Below are 15,584 nucleotides of genomic sequence, written 5' to 3' on the forward strand. Positions count from 1 at the left end.
ACTTATACGGATAAGTACGAGCGAAATGAATACGCGTCTGATATCATTTAGCACAAAGGATATGTACGGACATGTATTGGCGCACAACATTTAGATATAATTTTGATATCACAATGCAAGTTTGACAATTTGCCTCCAGCAAATTCATTACCATCATAATGTTTAGAATTACCTACATATTAACCCCTTACAGTAAGTTTCGATATAAGAAAACCACCCTGTATAGTTAGTCTGACCCCTTTCCGAGCAATAGCGGGCTGTATTTTCCCACAGAACCATCTTTTCTCCAACTAGGGCAGAAACGCCATATAAATAAGCTGACCTACACGCCCCCTACGCGATTGCTACTGTTATACATTACAATGCACATAAATGCTGCACGTTAAAATTGGATCACGCGTTATGCTTACGATAGGGAATGTTTGCGAAATAAATATACAAGCAGCAAGTAAAAAAATAAATAAATATCTAGACACGCGGTAATGTCCAGCCCAGTACGGCTACCACCAATTTTGACAGTGACACATTAGCTCGCGTCTACGTAAATTACTTTCTATACATCTCGCTTGCACTAATATGCGACTACGAGCGAGATGCATAGAAAGTAAGTTACTTAGACGTGAGTGAATATGTCAATGTCAAAACTGGTGGTAGTGGTACGGTCAGCCAAGAAAGTGGTCTACCACTTTTCGACTTTATCAATCAGATGATAGAGTCGAAAAGTGGTAGACCACTTTCTTGGCTGACTGTACAGTTCAAAGAAAAAGGAACTGGCAACGCAGCAACCGAGTGTAATATTACACGAACCATTTCGAGGTACTTTGACCCTTTCACAACTTGAAACCTATAATTTTACCTACACACATGTTTAGCACATTTATTTATCAATTTTTTTATCGGCGAGTCAACAACAACGCATATATATTTTTATATTGGAATTGGCTCCCATTTCACATTTATGTTTCTGTTGGGATCATATTCATAATATTACTACAACTAAACTTAACCAGTAATCACTAAACATCTTCATGTTGTTTCATCTCCAGAGGATTTGTATTGTATTGTATTTCTAAACTCAAATCGCTACACCTTATAAAACGCATATTGCGAATATGGGCCCGATTCGGATTTTGAAATAGACATCTATTAGACATCACCAAGATACGATAACGATATTTATTTATTTATTTATTTAATCTTTATTGCACAAAAGAAAAATCTTATAGTACAAAAGGCGGACTTAATGCCATAAGGCATTCTCTACCAGTCAACCTTAAGGCTAAGCAGAGAGATTGTGAGCGGTGCTATAATTACAACAGCAAAAACGAACAATAAATTACGTATAACATATTAATTACCTATACAAATATACTGTACACATATACTATAATATATATATACATATATATATATATATATATATATATATATATATATATAATATATAAATAAATAACGACGAAACATATTATGAAACTAATAATAGGTACACTAAGATTTTTTCATTCTGCTAGCAAAGAAAGCACGTACGGATTTTTTGAAAGCGAACTTATTAGGCGCATTTTTTATGTTAAAAGGAAGTCTGTTCCAAAGACGCGCCACCTGCACAGTGAACGAATTCGACATGAACCCGGTTCGGTGAGGAGGGATGGACAGAGACATATTGCCAGAAGAGCGAAGTTGGCGGACGCGAGAAACGCCGTAGTATTGAAAGAAGGATTTGAGGTATTCCGGAGAGAGTGGATCATTAAGCACAGAAAAAAGAGTGGAAAGCAAGCGAATGTTGCGACGTTGTCGGATGGGAAGCCAGCCAAGCTGAGAGCGAAAAGAAGAAACGTGATCATATTTGCGGAGGCAGAAAATGAAGCGAATGCAGTTATTAAGCAGGCGATCCAATTTATGAAGAAGCTCTTCGTTTAAGTCCGGATAACAGACATCACCATAGTCAATAATGGGTAGTAAAAGGGCGTTAACTAATGCAACTTTAGTTTTGACCGGTAAGAAGTGTTTCAGTCTGTTCAAATAATGAAGGGAGCCCATGACCTTACGACTGATTTCAGTAACCTGTGCTCTCCAACTCAAGGTGTTATCGAAAAGAACGCCCAAGTCTTTAACGCTCTGACTAAATGTTATTGGGGAGCCGTTAAAGCTTACAGGTGCAAGTGCATCCAAGTCTAGTTTTTCAAGCTGCTTGGAACTACCTATAACAATAGCCTGGCACTTTGACGGATTTACAAACAGGCCGAACCTCTCAGACCACTTCTGGATATAAAAAAGGTCCAGGTTAAGTTTATCAATGTTATATATGTTTAAGATCTAACCTGTCATATTTGACATTTGCGCGATTCTGGAGATACTCTTGAACGATTTCCACAGGATATGACTGAGAGATCTAATTCACATCTAATAGATATCTCCCAACTAACATTAGGCGCTAAATTTAAGGGTTAGAAGAGATTTATATCCCACCAAAAACATAAATGTAAAAAAGGAGAGCCAAGTTCAATACAAAAATTATGCTTGGCTGTGGGGCTCGCCGCAAAAAGAATGGAGATCTAAATGAGTGCCACTGCCAAGTTCTATGCAAAATCCAAATATGTATTTATAGGAACAAAATAACATTATAAACAAGTATTAAACTCTATTTCTTTGCTTTATTGGATACCTATAACAAATGCTGTTATTTAAAAAATGTGAGATCTTAAAGTAGGTTAGATTTGACTTGGCCAGTTTTCATTATATCAATCATTTTATATATATTGTAATTCTGATAAAACCTGGCCAAGCCAAATGTAACCTACTTTAAGATCTCACATTTTTTTAAATAACAGCATTTGTTATAGGTATCCAATAAAGCAAAGAAATAGAGTTTAATACTTGTTTATAATGTTATTTTGTTCCTATAAATACATATTTGGATTTTGCATAGAACTTGGCAGTGGCACTCATTTAGATCTCCATTCTTTTTGCGGCGAGCCCCACAGCCAAGCATAATTTTTGTATTGAACTTGGCTCTCCTTTTTTACATTTATGTTTTTGGTGGGATACCAATACTTTTTGTAAAGAAAACTAGGCAGGTATTGAGATTTAATGTTTTTTCTTGTGTTTCCGCTGTATGGTTTTTACTTCTGTTCTTTGTATAATTATGTGGTCCCGCGCGCCGCCGACGACACACCGTTGGCCGGTTGTTTAGAGCGTATTACAAGTTTTTTGTATGGGGACACCACTTATTTTTTGACTAAACTTTATTTTAATATAGCAAATATAATAATACATATATTGGGGTAGTTTCAAATATCTGCTTGTAACGGTTCCAACGCTACAATAAAAAAATATTTTTTTGTATGGGGACCCCCCCTATTTTTTAACTTTTTTTTATTTTTAGATTTTTTCCTACGCTTACACACAATAACCGAGCTGGATTCCAAATTTCATCCTTCTAGGTCATCTGGAAGTAGGTTAGGTTTAGGTACTTATATGTCAGTCCCAATAAAAAATGGTTATTTTGTATGGGGACCCCCCCTATTTTTAAACTTTATTTTATTTTTAGATTTTTTCCTACGGTTACACACAATAACCGAGCTGGATTCCAAATTTCATCCTTCTAGGTCATCTGGAAGTAGGTTAGGTTTAGGTACTTATATGTCAGTCCCAATAAAAAGTGGTTTTTTTGTATGGGGACCCCCCCTATTTTTTAACTATATTTTATTTTTAGATTTTTTCCTACGGTTACACACAATAACCAAGCTGGATTCCAAATTTCATCCTTCTAGGTCATCTGGAAGTAGGTTAGGTTTAGGTACTATAAGTCATAAGTCAGTCTTAAAATTTACGACTTTTTGACCTTCATACCTTTATAACCGTTTGAGCTAGCTTCATGAAATTTGGGCTTCTAGATATCCTTATGGATATAATTAAACACACGTAGTTTTATGTGTTTACGTCAAAGATGTTTTGAGTTATAGAAGGGTCAAAAGTGGCACCAAGTGGTTCGTGTAATATTACACTCGGCGCTGGCTAGCCAGTTCCTTTGCTTGAACTTGGCTTGACACGCTGCCGCGTGTCTAGATAAGCGCCTATTTACTCTTTAGGTGTTGTTAGTACTCTAAAAATAGGAGTTATAGCCGGCTATAACCCCGTTTTAACCCCGGATTGGGCACAAATTTTATCACCATAAGATTTATAACAGTGCTACAGTAGGGTTAGCGGATAAAAAAAGAGACATAAGAGCGGTATAGTGGAGCTACAATAGTGTTAATTAATTCTTTAGGAGCTAGATGGGTTGCATATAGGTGACTACAAACTGTTGTAGTAGAAGAGCGCTAAAGTAGTGTTGTAATAGCGTTGATTAAGTACTTAGGATTTAAAAGGGTGCCAAATAAGCGAATACTAACTATTTGAGTAGTAGTGTAGGGCCATATAGATGATACTTTCAGCTTTAGATGGTATATTAGCATTTTAAGTCAATATTTGTAACACTCAAGAAGGTAATTGCACATTTTTTCCTTAACCCTATCTGCTTTGGTAGCAGACGTTTCCATTTTGTATTATTAATCGTAAGCTTGCTCTGTGACAGCTTGAAGTGAAATGTAATGGCGGATAATTTATGGTTAAACAAACTTACCCGAAGTGAAGTTTGGCCATAATTATACGAGACGTTACATCCGAAGAGATTTAATTTTAACTAGGTAGTACACTGTTTAATGTACTAGGCATCCAGCACAATATTTAAATATAAAAAATAAGAATGACAATTGATCCTCTCGTTCCCGCCGCTGCGCCCTCTGTCGGCGCGCGCGTCACCTCATTACTTTAGAGTTAAGGCATCTACTCTGCGAAATTTTGGGATGAATGGTAAGATGTAATTACTAATTACCATTCAAACAGGGCGGGATGGGACCTTAAATCTCTTCGGATGTAACGTCTCGTATAATTATGGCCAAACTTCACTTCGGGTAAGTTTGTTTAACCATAAATTATACTTTCGACGTTACATCCTCGAGATTTAATTTTAACTAGGTAGATGTTTAGCGCCCTTTCGCAGAGTGAAAACTAAAGGAAAAAATAAATAAATCGTAAAACACTATTGTAATCACATGGTGTTTTAATTAGTTTCTTTCATTATGATTATATAATATTAGGCTCATTATCACTTATAAAGTATAATCAAATAAGTACGATCAGACATTATAAACTGCTTCAGCAAAGGCATTGTCAGCACTAGCATTAGTTGTTAGGGGTTGTAAGAGTATTTGTATTGTATTGTATTGTCTATTGTAAAATTTTGAGAAAACTAGCGAATTTCCGGACCAGCCTGCTGTTTTCTTAATCCTCTCAACTGACAGGCCTTTGCGATTAGCCGCTGAGGTAGCGGCGTGCCTTGTGCTATGTGCACAAAACAAGCTCGTATCAATTCCACTGTCAGACATCGTCTGTTTTATCCAACGACTGATTGTACTAGAACTAGCGTTATGTATTGGTCTTTTTATTGTTAGAAAAAGTCGTTCTGTGTTGACACTATTTCTAATAGTTTGGGTTCTATCCATGTATGCCAACAATGTCCTGGCTGGGCAGATTTCTATTTTATTGGGAAAGAACGGTATAATGAGACGTGGCATTGTCCTTCCGGGAGCGGAAGTTTTTGTAATATCATCGACAATTATTTGAATGTTATCATCATTGATTTGAATATTAGGAGGCTTAATCAAGGATAACGTCTGTACTCGTTGTGCAGTTGACTATGCGAGCAGAGTTACGGTTTTTCGTGTTAACAGATCAAGGCTTATATCTTCATTTGGATATAGAGTAGTTAAATGATCCAAAACTATATTCGGGTTCCAAGTCGTTTGATATTTTGGGAAACAGGGTTTGGTTTTAAAGACTCCCTTTAAAAACCTAGACACATGTCTATCTTTACCAATCGAATCTCCTAAAATTAAAGATAGAGCTGATCGAGAAGTATTTAGGCTTGAATAGTTAGCTCCACGTTGATATTGCTCCGTTAGAAAATTTAATACTATGGATGTGTCCACTGAGAAACAATCTAACTTATTGTTTTTACAATATAACCACCACTTATACAATGCACAATTATATTGTTTTAATGAATTTGCAGAAAGAGATGAAATCATTATATCAATCGTTTGGGGCATTAATGAATGCCCAGAAAATGCTTTCCTGATAATAGCGTCGCCACCAGGGTAAGCTTCTTCCAGAGCGGATGGTAAGTCCTGAAAGGGGATAGGAGCAAGTCAATATTAGGTCCCAAGAAAATTAGTTCTGACGTTGACAAGGCTGTCAATAGCGAAAACCACGGTTGACTAGGCCAGTAGGGAACAACAATTATGCCAGTTGCTTTATCGGCAATTATCTTATTTAAGCATCTTAAAATTAATGAGAAGGGCGGAAACGCGTAGAAAAAGAATGGATGCCAATCAACTGTAAACGCATCAATATTGAATGCACTTGGATCCGGGAACCAAGAGATATATTTCTGACATTTAGAATTGATTCGAGTGGCGAACATATCGATGTCAGGGACACCAAATTTGTCAATAATTTCGTTATACGCATCCTCTGATAGTTCCCACTCTGTATCTATATTGGTGCGCCTGGACTCTTGATCGGCCTCCTTATTGTCTCTTGATTTTATGTATGATGCAAAAATAAATAGTTTGCGACTTTCGCACCACTGCCATATTTTGCGAGTTATGTCATTAAGGTGTACGTATTGCACCCCACCCATTCTATTTATATAAGAGATTGCGGTCATATTGTCGATTCTAAGTAAAATCTCTTTATTTTTCAAATCTTTCGCAAAACACTTAAGCCCTATAAAGGCTGCCTGGAGCTCCAAATAATTAATATGGTGTTCCCTATCTGTAGCGTTCCAGAAACCGTGAGAGCGTTTACCATTACAATATATGCCCCAGCCAGTGAGTGATGAGTCTGAAAATATTTCCAACTCGTATTTACTAGATCGGATCGGGTTTTTGGTGGTCATTATGTTTTCCTGCCACCACTTTAAATCTGGTTGAATTTTTTCAGTTAATGTCATATTACTATCATAGTTATCACCTGAATTCTTTAACGCGAGAAATTTTTCCCTCTCCAGACGTTTCGTGTATACCCAACCATAAGATACTGCCAAACAAGCAGAGGTAAGAGAGCCAAGAAAAGTAGCAAATTCTCTGATGGTTGTAACTTTTTGTTTGGAAATATTTTTCGACTGATCGTAAATATGTTTTCGTTTCTTGTAGGGCAACTCTAGGCTCATATCACGAGAATTTATATCAAAACCTAAAAAGGTACATGTCTGGTTTGGCTGCAATTTACTTTTCTTGTCGTTAACCCTTAAAACGTTTCTGTCACTTTTTTAGTACAGGTACTAAATGTGGCGCCAAGTTTAAACACTAAGTGCAGGCTAGAAAAGGAGAACGTTAAAGAAAGTGCGAGAATTGTACTTTTTTTCCTAGCTTAAGAAAATATCAGACAAAATTCGGTTTATGCGCAGGCGGCAGTTGAAATTTGAAATTCGCTGAATTTGCGACGGTGTGTGTTACTGGGGTCATAGAATATAAAGTTAATAGCCAAATTGTTTTCTTTGTGTTGATATTATTACTAGATGAGTTAAACATTGTTATTATATATAAAGCTCATTAAATCATAGATTAATTCTAAGTCAAAAATTGCGAAATATATCTTGTCCCATTTTTGTGACATTGTCGCTAGTACTGGTAACAAGGTACCATTTAGCACGTCCTAAAAAACGGACAGTGCCGACTTGTGCGGAGACAAGATTGTGACAGAAAACGGACATTGCCATACTTAGGGTTTATTCTTTTTTTTCATTTATCGTCATTTTATAGGCTATTGTTGCATTGGGGTTATGTTATACATAAGTATATGTATACATTTATTTATATTTTAGTTTCAGGTGGTTCCACCATCTGATTCAGAAGAGTGAGATAGCAAAAAAACGACGATGACGAAATTTTACTAGAGACAGATTGTACATCTGCCTTGCCCCAATCTGACTCTTTTTCAGCCAGGTCACTTTCTACGAGGATGTCAAATATGATGGACAAATATATGTTCATTTACGAATACGCGTGCTTTTATTCTTATTGTCATGCTATTAAAGTGTAGTGCGCCTCATTGTGAATGGCTCTATCTGTATTTAAATCTAATTTCGAAGTCTAACGTAGTCATTGTGGGAAAAAAGTTGTTCATAACCGACCTGATGACCTAAACACGACCTGTCCTCTAGTACTCTATCCACAAAACTTAATTCCTCGCCATTAAACGCATAACTCGCTTCAGTATCCAAATTATTGGCACTTCTTGAAATGTCCTACGGTTAGAACCTATTTCAAGTTGATGATGAAGATGCTACAATTCCTGAGGCCTGTAAAATGTAATCTCTACAAATTTCAGGAGAGTAAATAGCTAATTTCTCTGGTCTGGAATAGAATCTAGTCTTTCATATGTCGGGCAGACGAAGCAAAGCATTTCTACTCGGGTACAAGAACATATTATTATAGCTGATGTCAAGGACCGCCAACTAAAGTCTGCGGTCTGGGAGCATGACATGGATAAGACTCTGGTTCTCGCCAAGGAGGAGCCATATATTACCAGAATGTTGCCAGAGGCCATTGAGACTGAAAAATATCTAAACTTTTACAGAAACTACAGCTCTTCTTTACCACCAGCTTAGGTTTCAGATACTCCGGGTGATAAGAAAACAAGCAAAACATAGAACTGTGAGACCGTAGTGATAAATGGTGTGGTCATTTAAGTAAAGTAATGATACTTACAATCATTGTAATGTGTAACTATCTTTATGAGCCTATTTTGCCTGTATACGTAGCTTTATAATGTATATTTTTTGTTTATTATATCTGTACGTGGGTCGTTTTACATATAAACACTAGAAGTAAATATAGTATTATTATGTTTCTCATTACTTTTTTCTTCTTATTAATATAATTAAACATTTTTCCAAACATTCAATAGTGTGTTATTGAAATAATTATAAATTTTCTTGCCCTGTAATTCTTTAATATTGTTTATTTTGTGAAACTGTATAACGGCATTGTCCGTTTTTTAGGACAACCTTGAGAGCAAGCAATCTATAAGGTTCGTGGCAATGTCCGTTTTAACGGACGTCCTGAAAACCCTACTTTCAGAATGCTTTTAATTTTTTTTTCTTAAATATAGTACTTTTTTACCCATTACTATCCCCAAAAACATTCCATGAAATAGGTGGATACATTATTTCATGTCTTGCCATGTTAAGGGTTAATCACGAATCCTAATTTCTTTAAAAGGGATACGGTTTCTGTAACGCAATCATAGCATTCGCTATAAGTACGACCTATACACAATATGTCGTCTAGATATATTACAAGCATTAAGCCTTTACTTCTCAAATGTGAGATAACAGGTTTCATGAGTTTTGTAAAAACGTACGGCGCCGAACAGAGTCCGAATGGTAGACATGTAAACTCATAAGTATCATGAAATTTGAACCTTAAAAACTTTCGGCTTGATTTATGAATCGGAATTAAAAAATATGCCTCTTTAAGGTCAATTGTTGCCAGGTATCCTGATCTAGGTACTAGTTTTGTGGCAGTACGAATATCCTCCATCTTAAAATGATGATGATCAATGAACTTATTTAAGTTTTTAAGATTGAGGATAAATCTAAGTGACCCGTCACTTTTAGGAGTAAGAAAAATTTTGGATATAAACTCCACTGCAGAGTCTCGGCATTTTACGACGGCGCCGCAATCTAGTAACTTTGTGATAGCAATTTTAAGATTGTCATTATCGGATGGAGAAGTAACAGAGTCAGTTGGCTCAATTTCTTGTACAACTGGTGAGTTAAATGGGATTTTGTATCCAATAACATACTGTAGGACAACCGGATCATCTGTTATATCACGCCATTGATCAATGTAAAACTGGAGTCTACCTGCGTGCTGCTTTACCTCTATTGATGTTTGCGTGGCTGCCGGCTGTCTCTCTTGGACGACGAAGGCTGGTACTTCTCCGAGGTCGTCCGCCGGGGGTGCTGAGGAGGGGCGCGAGGCCGGTACCCACCCGGCTTGTTCGTTCTCGAACCCTGTTGCCTGGGTGGGCCCCTCCAGTTTCCCTGGCGCGAAGTATATTTCTTTGACGTAGGAGGGACATTAGAAGTGTAGGATCTTTTTATTTGCAGTCCTGACTTTTCTGCTGACTTTGAAGCTTTAATCTTTTCGCCGAGATTCTCCCCGAATAAATACGAGTCCCTTTTAACATCTTGCATCATATTTGTGAATTTTTTATCCAAACTTGGTAGAATAATTTTCCTTCTGCTAGTGGTATTCTCAGAATGAAGATCAGCTAACAATTGGCTGACATCAGCTATCTGCTTTATGATAGCAAGCTTTTCCAAGTTTTCTGAAATGAGGGAACCTGTGAGCTTTGATAAACCTGCAATAGCCAATCCTAGTTGGTTTTGGGCCTTTTCCATTCTTTTGTCTCTTTGCTTTGAAGACTCAGACATCACAGCTGCTATTTCAGCATTAAGTTTAGGAGCTTTAAGTAATTTAAAGTTTTCTGGAATTAGAAATTTCTCTGTAAGCTCCTCCTTTTCTTCTTTGCCTAAGCCCTCAACTGCTATTCGCCCCCAACGTTTAGCGATTTCTTCTGGGACGTTAGGCCCAAATACCTCCTCCTTCTCCTTCGATCCACCCAGCGCCTCCAAAATATTAGCTGGCAACTCCATCGACGGCGCTTCCGGCGTTACATTGCTTGGCCCTGCGACAGGCTCTGGAGCAGGTGGTTGTGTAGCCTGGGCGTCGACCGAATTTTCGACCGGTACTACTACTGATTTAATCTCCTCTGCATTAGAGTAGTCCGATGCCGAGGCTTCTGACACCTCTTCATAGTCAGAATAGTAATTCCCAGCTGAAGAGTTGCAGTCGGAAACTGTAATAACGAGCTCCCATGTAATAAAGAATAACTTCGAGTAAATGTGTGTATATATAGATCAGACGTTGATGTGTGCGTGCATATGAAGTGCATACCTCGACATAATTTGTATTTTACTTTGTAAAAATTTAATTTCAAATAAGGTCGTAATCGCATCACGACTCAAAAAATAATAGGCAACAAAAAAGTTATAGACCGTAATCGCATCACGGTTCTAAATAACTTGTTTCATACAAGTCGAGGTATGAATGGCTAAAAAATAGAAAGTTTGTTGCCAAACTTAACGTTTAAAGTCATTGATTGCAATCGCATCGCAATTCGAGACTAAAGTTATTGACCGTAATCGCATCACGGTTCTAAATAACTATATTATGTGTTCCTTACACATATCCACATATACGATTTGCAGCACACAACAGCGTAGGTAGCCAGATAAATAAGGACGAGTATTCAGTTATTGACACATTTTTTGTATTAGCTTCTATTAGCTGTGCATGTTAAACCGGTAGAAAATGCACCTTATGGCATAGGTAACTGGGTCATAAACGAACGAACGAACACTGGTATGTTTACATTTTCCAAGATGTGCGGTAGGTAGCGAACAGCAGCGGAGGCTCGCCGCTCCTGCACCATAGTACCCACGGCTAAAAAATGTAAGTAATTTGAACTCACCGTCATCGTCACTATAATAATGGCGCCGATCTAAACTGCGTTTTAATCGTTTTATTTTGCGCTTAATATCTTCCGAGCGACGTCTTCTTCGTTTTCCCATATTATCGTGATATCCTTTTAGACGTACTCGGTAATATAACACTTATTTTCACAAGATTAATAATTTAATTTGAAAAAATAAGAACGAGAGTGTACTGCGATGAGGTGACGCGCGCGCCGACAGAGGGCGCAGCGGCGGGAACGAGAGGATCAATTGACATTCTTATTTTTTATATCTAAATATTGTGCTGGATGCCTAGTACATTAAACAGTGTACTACCTAGTTAAAATTAAATCTCGAGGATGTAACGTCGAAAGTATAATTAAAAGCAAATAATTATTTTAGTTCACTGATGCAGGAGTTATCTGCGGATTTATGATGGCGAAATTAATTACACTGTCAAAAACTATATGTATTACTAACAAAATTTTAATGGGCCTCTGATCCTTTGCATATTTATCTGAATATAATATTTTTTTATTTGTGGTCCACCGTATTTAATTTTCGAAAAATTACTCAATATACGTGAAGTCCGGTTTTAAATATAACAATACTAACATTAGGTCAATATTGAGTAAAAGTATCGATTTTTATGAAGTATTTACGTTCTAATTAATAGTTTTTGTTTTGCTTATTGATTCATCGGTCATCTTAACATGGCGCTATAGGCTTAGGTTCTAAGTAAGACTCTAATAACAGTAAAAGATGTACTAAGGTATTGAATAACCCTCGTCTGCGACTACATGATCGATAATGGTGACAGATAACTTCTCTTTTCGACTGTAAGTGACTTTTTATCGCCTGTTTAGAACCTTAAGTGAAAATTGCAGCTGCTTATTACTCATCTAGATATTAAGGTGGTAGAATTCACTTTGAGCTATAACACTAGCTGCTTAAGATGCATTATAGCGGCCAAAACGGCTACTGTGGATCTTAAAGCTATACATGGACCTCTTAAAGACCTTGATGTCACCAGAGCCTGTAAGCTTAGAATAAGTATGTAGCCATTCTACAGCCGTTCTATGTCTTTAGGTGATAAAATAAGTGCTAAGTGTCGCTTAATTGTTTGTTGGGCTTACTCTATCTAACGTAAAAGTGACAAAATTGGTTGCCCGAATTGCGCTGCAAAAGAGAACTAGTTGATATCTAAACTATAAAGTATCTAGAATGGATCTAGTACTTACGTGTCGTCTCTTGTGAATTTCTTGAAGTTCGAATACGGCAGTATATCGACATAAAATAGTCTTTGAACGCGACAAAAAGGAAAGTTATCCGCTAGATAGAGGTAAATTAATCACAATAGTCGATGATTCAGCTTTGTGTAGATTTTTATTGCGAACATCGCCCGTGGCGCAAAACTTTGCCAAATTTATTGTTTCATTAGTAAGTTGGTATATGTGACGTCCCACGGGCAAAGGTACCTTATGGCGGGTATGGAGTTATGCATACCCCAGTAATCTACAATAAATAAGCTATCGATAACACAAAAGATCAACCTTCTAAGTTGCGTAGTTACAGAGATATGATTTTTTGAAAATAATGTTGTGAAATGAGCAACTTTACAATAGAGAAGTTTTAAGTTTAGCCGCCTAAAAAACTATGTTCCTGAAGTAAGTTACATAGTTGACTACAAATAATAATACCTTATATATCTGAGATTAAAAAAATGTTGCGACTTGTTCTGTTATGCAAATAGAAACCTTTGATATCGACTGATTTATATGTATACTAACCAATCTCTTGAAAATAAAGTCTTATTTCATTTTCACGATTGATTGCAATGAGCTCTCAAGATTTAAATTGTATCTATTAGAAAACGACACTGAGAGACAGTTTAAGCAAAAAGCAATACCGATTTAGAGATGGAATTCCTTGCCGGCGTCTAAGTATATTTCCGTGCTCTTATAACCCGGCAACCTTCAAATCAAGAGTGAACAGGCACCTTCTGGGCGAGCTCGCTCCATCGTAGGCCACGTCTACGCCTCGGCTAGTCTGTGGCCATGAGTAAACCCATGCATAATAAAAAAAAAAAAAGAGGTGAAAATGTATTTTCTGACTTTTTCATATAAAATCAGAAAATTGAATATTTTTACTTTTAATGTAACAAACAAACAATTTTTCTGAGCACATATGAAAGAAATTCTATCATTCAAATGAAATAAATCCTAAAACCCCAACTAAATACTATATTTAACCCCTTATGCCACTTTAAACTTACATAACAATTACAGTATTTGCTCCATACATTTACGAAAAGGTACCTTATGGAAATAAATCTAATAATACATCACTACAAAACATCAATCACATTGAAGTTTATCTTTTATGAATAGAAAATATTAATTTACATTAAACTGCCACAAATTTAATTAGTTCTTCGTCATAATAATCTTAAAAAAGACCAATAATTTGTATGTAATGAAAAGGTACCTTGTGGTTAAGTTACATGATGAGGCATGATGATGATGGAACAGTTAGGATAAACTAATAATATTTTGGGGTAAAGATGGTATAAATAGTCTATTTCTTATCAATAATATATTTTGGTTGCCATTGAAGACAAGCGGCATTGAGGTTCAATGACCTCAGATATTCCATAAGGTAATGCGTCGGGTATTGATATTTTTCAGCAAACCAATGGCTGATTTATTGCATGCGACCAAACCAAATGAAGATTATTCTAGTTAATAAAGACTTGACGAGAGTAACTTTGGTATAATAGCAGGCTACTTGGATTTGTAATGTCGGTCGATGTACGGTTATAATATTTGCTAGGCGCCCCAACCAGAACTGAAATTATCAAATTAGTTTTGCAGAATGCTAATACAGTTCTCTACCAAACTTCTTTTCCCGTATTGACTAGTTTTTTTGGGAATTTTCAATCTTTTTTCCATAAGGTACCTTTTCGACTAAACTCTGAGACGACATTACTAGGCTTATAACTAACTTATAACAAAAATAAAAACAGGTAAACAAACGTTACGCATTAAGGTTTCAGATCACACAATAAAAAAAAATTGAGCATTTTTTCACCTCTTTACAAAACATTTCATATCTCCGAAACTAGAAACCCTCATAAGGTACCTTTTCCCGTGGAACGTCACATATATTTTATTTACTAGCACGATTTGTGTTATTGACCGAGCTTTAGGGAAGCTTTTCGTTTTAGATTGAACAAAAATGCCTTCGTACCAACCTATACAGTATGTATCAGAACGAAAGGCAAATAAAGAGACCCATTAATGTTTAGGTCATACTGAGCAACTGTTTTTATTGGACCAACCACGAAAACGCGGAAAAAAAATTGACTTTCCCATAGGAAATTTCAACATCAGACCAGCAAAATGTATGAAACATCCAATTATAAAGTAAAAATTAGGAATTTTAAAAATGTCTGTGTTAAACTAATTATTTTTCGAAGGAGAGAAATAGTAATGTTTAAGTGAAACTATTGATTGAGATACCTATTATGGCGCCCCTCCTATGCTAGCCCTGCTGGTCACGTTTTCTGAATCACCCTGTATGCCCCGTCTAGTAGTTGTTGGTCTGTGGTCTGACCCCTAAAGATGGCCGACAAAGACGGGACCCTTTGACATTTGTTCCTTTGATCCAATTGGGGGCACGATTAATTGAGAATATTGGCTAATCTCGGGTTACAATGTTCAATACCAATTGTAAGTATAAAGGTTAAATTAATATACAATAACCTGCCCAGTAACATTCAGTATAGGCCAATTAAATAAGATTTTTTCGAAGAATTAATTCCCTGATATAATTTGGTTCATACCAGGAGGTGCGCATAAATTTTTGCTCTTTTTCAGTTTTTTGTTTGTATGTAGATCGAAAACGATACGTCCGACGAAAGTTTTTGTTGATGATAATGAAAATTGATGTC

General features: G+C 36.4%; 2 protein-coding genes across 2 annotated transcripts in view; one reads left to right on the forward strand and one right to left on the reverse strand.

Moving 5' to 3' along the window:
• LOC134673571 (nephrin-like) overlaps window positions 1-15,584 on the forward strand; it is a 220,784-nt gene that overhangs the window by 41,610 nt on the left and 163,590 nt on the right. The gene's annotated exons all lie outside the window — the stretch shown is intronic.
• On the reverse strand, window positions 9,306-11,749 carry LOC134673541 (uncharacterized). The gene is made up of 2 exons (XM_063531539.1): window positions 11,650-11,749; window positions 9,306-10,974 (listed from the first exon to the last, which is right to left on the reverse strand). Exons 1-2 carry the CDS (start codon window positions 11,747-11,749, stop codon window positions 9,995-9,997), a joined length of 1,080 nt encoding a protein of 359 aa, XP_063387609.1. The 3' UTR covers window positions 9,306-9,994.

Source organism: Cydia fagiglandana, chromosome 18, assembly GCF_963556715.1.
Source record: "Cydia fagiglandana chromosome 18, ilCydFagi1.1, whole genome shotgun sequence".
Classification (NCBI taxonomy): domain Eukaryota; kingdom Metazoa; phylum Arthropoda; class Insecta; order Lepidoptera; family Tortricidae; genus Cydia; species Cydia fagiglandana.

Excerpts from the sequence above, each read along its gene's own strand:
- LOC134673541 (XM_063531539.1), bottom strand. The coding sequence starts at position 11,749 with ATGGGAAAACGAAGAAGACGTCGCTCGGAAGATATTAAGCGCAAAATA. Across the intron at positions 10,975-11,649 it reads TTATTATAGTGACGATGACG|TTTCCGACTGCAACTCTTCA; the intron begins GTGAGTTCAAAT and ends TCGTTATTACAG.